Source organism: Hibiscus syriacus, unplaced genomic scaffold (genome assembly GCF_006381635.1).
Source record: "Hibiscus syriacus cultivar Baekdansim isolate YM2019G1 unplaced genomic scaffold, ASM638163v2 tig00112507_pilon, whole genome shotgun sequence".
NCBI lineage: Eukaryota > Viridiplantae > Streptophyta > Magnoliopsida > Malvales > Malvaceae > Hibiscus > Hibiscus syriacus.
Window position 1 is genome coordinate 1,495,469 of NW_024063351.1, and position 5,628 is coordinate 1,501,096.

The following is a 5,628-nucleotide window of genomic DNA, read 5'->3' on the forward strand; positions in this document are numbered from 1 at the left end:
CAGAGTCTATTTCTTCTTCTGAAACATCATCAAAATCCGATTATTGACCAAGATCAAAGTTCGGGTATTGACCAAGATCAAATTTCGAATACTGACTAATACTCACATTTTTTTTTCTGTTGGCTCATCATCGTCTAACTGGTCAATACGAAAACCAAAATTTGGCGCTGAAAGTTGATTGGGATTTGGATTAGGGAAAGGTTGTGGGTTTTGAGATTATGTTTAATATTGTGTTTGGTATTGGAAATATGGTGAAACAAAATTTTCTTGGTGATGAAATTGTGGTGGAACCATGAAATTTTGAGGTTGATAACAACGTTGTACATTGTGAGCACCATAAACTGGGTCTGAAGAACTTAGTTGATTACTACCCGTTACTAACCCAACTTCACTACTTCTAGGTTCAACAACATACAATGTAACATCATCTTGCGAAACACTAATGTAAGCAATGACGTTCAATCTTCATTGTCGGTTAACAAATAACTTACCTTTCTCTGATAAGATTTACCTAAATCCACTTAGAGGCTCTAAATTCAATTTCTTTGAAACACGTAACATTAGAGTTTCATAAGTTAACTTTTTTAATGACAGTTTTTTTTGAAGATTCATGGGTAAAGGCATATATTGTAAAACACCATTAACATTCTCCCATGACTCTCCATAACAAAAATCTATCCAAACATGATCAACATTAGATGATTTCATTCTACAAATTGTAAATTAATTTACTAAACAAACGAGCTATAAACTAGATATCATCACTAACTTTAGGAAAACATACCTTTATTAAGTTGATAGTTGATATTTGGGAGAGAAATCATTGAAAAATTATATAGAAATAAAATTATGTAAAAAAATTAGAGATAGGGAAGGATGTCGTTGGATATAGGAACAAATGTCGTCGGAGAGAGTGAGAGATGGAGATGGAATGAGTTGTAATTTAGGGATTTAGGTTATGAGTTGTTGCTGTTGCGTAGTTTATATACCCAAAACATTTGTGTTCCGAAAATAAAAGCTGTTGCGAAATTAAAATTCGTGTTGCGAATTCAAAAATCGAGTTGCGAAAATAAAATTCATGTTGCGAATTAGAAAATCTTGTTACGAAAAGGAAACTTGTGTTGCGAATTTAAAAACCGCGTTGCGAATTCAAAAATCGAGTTGCGAATTTAAAATTCCGTATTTCGAATACCAAATTCGCGTTGCGAAATTGGAGTTCGTGTTGCGAATTTGAAAATCGCGTTGCGTAAAAGAAATTCGCATTGCAAATTCAGAAATCGAATTGCGAATTCCAAATTCGCGTTGCAAATTTGGAAACTGTGTTGCAAAATTGGAGTTCGTGTTGTGAATTTGTTGGTTATTTTCGCAAATCCAAAAAAAATTGGTTAAAATAGTATATTATAAGACACTTTCGGTCACTGAAGTTATTTTCTCATTATGAAATGTTGCACTGCTTGCCTTTAGAATAATGTTTTACAATGTAAAATCTTTAACATAATAATAAATTATAAATTTCATCATTCAACTTTATTTTTATTTCTGTTTTATTTATTAAAGCTTATTGTTTTTACTTTACTGATTAAATTTTCAATTTGGTCATATTTTCATTACTCGGCCATTAGATTAGAAATAGAAGAATAACATGACAGCATGAATATATACTGATATGGACTGATTTTTCTATATGTCATCCACATAATCTTTCTCTTTCTCTTTTTCATTTCCTTTTCTTTTTGATTTTATTTTCTTCCTTTAAGATTAAAGTTTTACAATTTCATCCTTGTCTAAGTTCTTTCACGTCTGCGTTGAAATTATAATTCTCCAACGTCTTCTCCAACCACTGAAGATATCGACGAACTAGTCTCATTGTCTCCTACCATTCCATAAGTTTAGATTTTACTTATGTCACTTATAATCTCATGGAATTCAACCCTAAACCCAAAACTTATGAAACTCTAAACCACTTTAATCTATAATATAAAAATCTCATCAATTGAGAATCAAGATGCTTCATCATTAACAAATCAAAGAGAATTCAAAATTGGAGATTTTCACAAAAATGAAGAAAGTTTTGGAGACATTTCATAATTTTTTAAAAGAAAAATGTCTAGTCATTCTTGTATTTAACAATGGAGTGATCAAAATAGGAGCAAATTGAAATTCTAGCGAGTAACTTATAATTTTTTAAACTTCAGTGACTAAAATAAGAGTGAAAAAATTAATTGATAAAATTTATGGTTTACCCTTAAATTAGTAGTAACTTTAGAAAATTGTATACCTACTTTTGGAGATAATTTTAGGAAAAAAGGAAATAAATTGTTCTTTTATGAAAATATGCATCTTTCCTTGTTGCTCTGCCAATACTATTAAAAGATCACAAGCAGGCGATGAAGTCTTATAAGTAGCCGGCCCCTTCAGTTTCATTGTCAAGGAATTGTAGCCCATGGCAGCTGCTTCATCTTTAATCTCAGCACTCACAAAAGGTGAGAGTTTCTCTTACTTTCAGTTTCATTTTTTTATTATATCTATATCTTAATTTGTAATCTTATTTGTTCTTTGAGTACTGAGATGGTCATCAGATGAAGACTTCAAAAACTAATCTAATTTCCCTTTTGTTATCAAATTCTCATTTGTAGATGTTAATCTGTTCCTGTAGTTTAGATTTGATGGTTTTGGCTTGGTAAAGATGTGAACCAGCTGAAGCTCTTTGTTCTTTGCAGTTTTGCAATATTGTAGCTCCCACCGTCCTTATGTATTTTCTGCACTATTTTTTATGTTTTTGAACTGAAACCCTCCCGACCCGAAAGTTGAAACCATTAACCCTCCCCGCCCCGACCTAGGTCTAGGAAGAGCCCATTCGATCCGATTTTTACGTTAAAACTTAAATTCGACCTGACTCAACTGAAATATACATACATATTCATTTTATTAGGTAAAACTAGGATTTAGTTGGGAAAAAAATAATAAAATGGAGTATTATTATAATTATTCATAAATATATAAAGGATAAATATAATATTATGTTGAGTTGAGTCAAATTAGGTTTTTATCTCCCTAAACTCAAAATCCACTAGACCACACCCTTAAAGAAACTAGATCTAACCTGAACCTTAATTTTAAAAATAAAAGTTGACTCGATTGGTTCTGGACGGGTTGAAACCAATCGGATCCGGATGAAATTAGATCCCTATTATCGGATCCATCTAGGTAAAAATATTGTATTTTTTTAATTATGGAGTTAGAGAATATGAAGCATATATATATATATATATATATATATTTATAAACCTCAAGTACAACACTTAATTTAATTCATCTTATTGCTATTGAACCATCAAGTGCAGGTAGAAGGGAAGGTAGCTCTAATTACAGGAGGAGCCAATGGGATAGGACAATGCACTGCTAAAGTGTTTGCACACCATGGGGCCAAAGTTGTAATTGCTGATATCCAAGATGATCTGGGACATTCAGTTTGTGAGGACATAGGGCACTCAAACTGTTCCTACGTCCATTGCAACGTCACTAATGAAGACCAAATCAAAAGTGCCGTTGACAAAGCTGTCGCCACTCATGGAAAGCTGGACATCATGTTCAACAACGCCGGCATCGTCGATGCCAACAAGGCTCGCATAATCGACAACGAGAAATCCGATTTTGAACGTGTTCTAAGTGTTAATGTAACCGGTGTTTTCCTAGGAATCAAGCACGCAGCCAGGGTCATGGTTCCCACCCGAAGTGGTAGCATAATTTTGACGTCGAGTGTAGCCTCCATACTAGGTGCTGCTGCATCGCATGCGTATTGCGCTTCGAAGCACGCGGTGCTGGGACACACCAGGAATACGGCAGTTGAGCTCGGGCAATTTGGGATCCGAGTTAACTGTTTGTCTCCCTACGCTCTTGCGACGTCTTTAACGACGGGATTCACCGGGGCTAAAGACGACGAGGAGCTCGAGAAAGTGATGAGTATGTTGGCTAACCTTAAGGGTGTGTATCTTAAAGCTGAAGATGTAGCAAATGCAGCACTTTACCTAGCAAGTGAAGAGGGAAGATATATTAGTGGGCATAATCTGTTCATAGATGGAGGGTTTAGTGTTGTCAATCCATCGTTCCAAATGTTTCAATACCCGAACGACTCTTGAGTACAAGTCTTCTTTTAATTAGCTTTCAATTAGAGTTGTATGAATAAATATTTAGAAGTAATGTCTGCTAGTCAAGAGAAGAAATGATGGATGTACTTTTTGAAATGGTTAAAATTAATAATAAAATAATTAACAATTATTGATTGCTTGAACATCAAAAAAATAAGTATTTTATTTGCATCGAAAAACATTTTAGTTTCTAAAGAATTTTTCGTTAAAAATAAATGCATGACATTTTCTCCGTTATCATTTTAGATGTCCAGACGTTAACCACCGTTAAAAATCTCAACCAAGTGACGCATGTCACGTTTTATTATTTTTTAATTTTAAAAAATATTTTAATAAAAAATTGTTTAGGTACTAAAACTTTTTTTGATGATAAAATTTAAACACTTATTTTTTATTTAAGCCTTAAAATATTGAAGTGTTTCAGGGAAAAAAGTTTAAAATAACAGTATACAAATATATAGTGCACCGTCTTTAACAGTAATTAGATTATTTTATTTTATGTATTCAATTATTTTTTGTTATTATTTTCGTAGCATTAGTAATATTTTTTTCATATCTTTGACCATGTCTCCCTTTTCCTCCTCCCCTGCCACACCCGACCAAACAGCAAATGACTGACCATCACATCTAATCAAATGGTCGATTAACACGATTGATCTAACGGATTTTTATGGATTCAAAATTCTAAAACAAAAATTTTCATTTACGTCGTTTTTGGGTATTCGATTGGTGGCGAAAGTATGGGGCTTTTGGTCGAGGGTGACTAGCCGGGCACATGTTGTTTAGTGTTTGATTGATTGAGGGTGTTGATGGCAACTGGTGGTGGCAAAAGGATTAAAATTAAAATTTTTAAAGTTTGGGTTTTTTTAAGATTTGAAAAAAATTAGGTTTTCTAATGTATATATATATATATTATTTTTATTTTAAATAAAATTTCTAAAATTATCAAATGCGATACATGTTACTTAATGGCCAAATTTAAAGGTGGTTGACGAACCGAACACCTAAAAGTGTAACAGAGAAAATATTAGACACCTATTTTAAACAAAAAAATTGATTAGGTACTAAAACATTTTTTTGGTGATAAAATTTAAACACTTAATTTTTTAAGCCTTAAAATATTGAAGTGTTTCAGGGGAAAAAAGTGTAAAATAACAGTATACAAATATATAGTGCACTGTCTTTAACAGTAATTAGATTATTTTATTTTATGTATTCAATTATTTTTTGTTATTATTTTCGTAGCATTAGTAATATTTTTTTCATATCTTTGACCATGTCTCTGAACGATGGCTTATACGCTGTTGTGTGTGGCGCCGACTGTTGAAAAACACTAAACTGATATTTTCTCAGAAGAGTAAAAGAGTAAGTTCATCCTTTATTCATGAGCTGCTGTATTTATACAAAGGATATTACAACAGCCTGAATAATCACCTCATAACAACTTGATAAAAGTCAGATACGTAACTGACTGAAGCTG

General features: G+C 32.4%; 1 protein-coding gene across 1 annotated transcript; it reads left to right on the forward strand.

The window, feature by feature from the left end:
• Positions 1-3,317: 3,317 nt before the first annotated feature.
• Positions 3,318-4,144, forward strand: LOC120181062 (secoisolariciresinol dehydrogenase-like; the record flags this gene model as incomplete). Its single annotated transcript, XM_039186286.1, has 1 exon — positions 3,318-4,144. A coding segment is annotated over one exon (822 nt), but the record flags the coding sequence as incomplete, so codon positions are not given.
• Between the last annotated feature and the right edge of the window lie 1,484 nt (positions 4,145-5,628).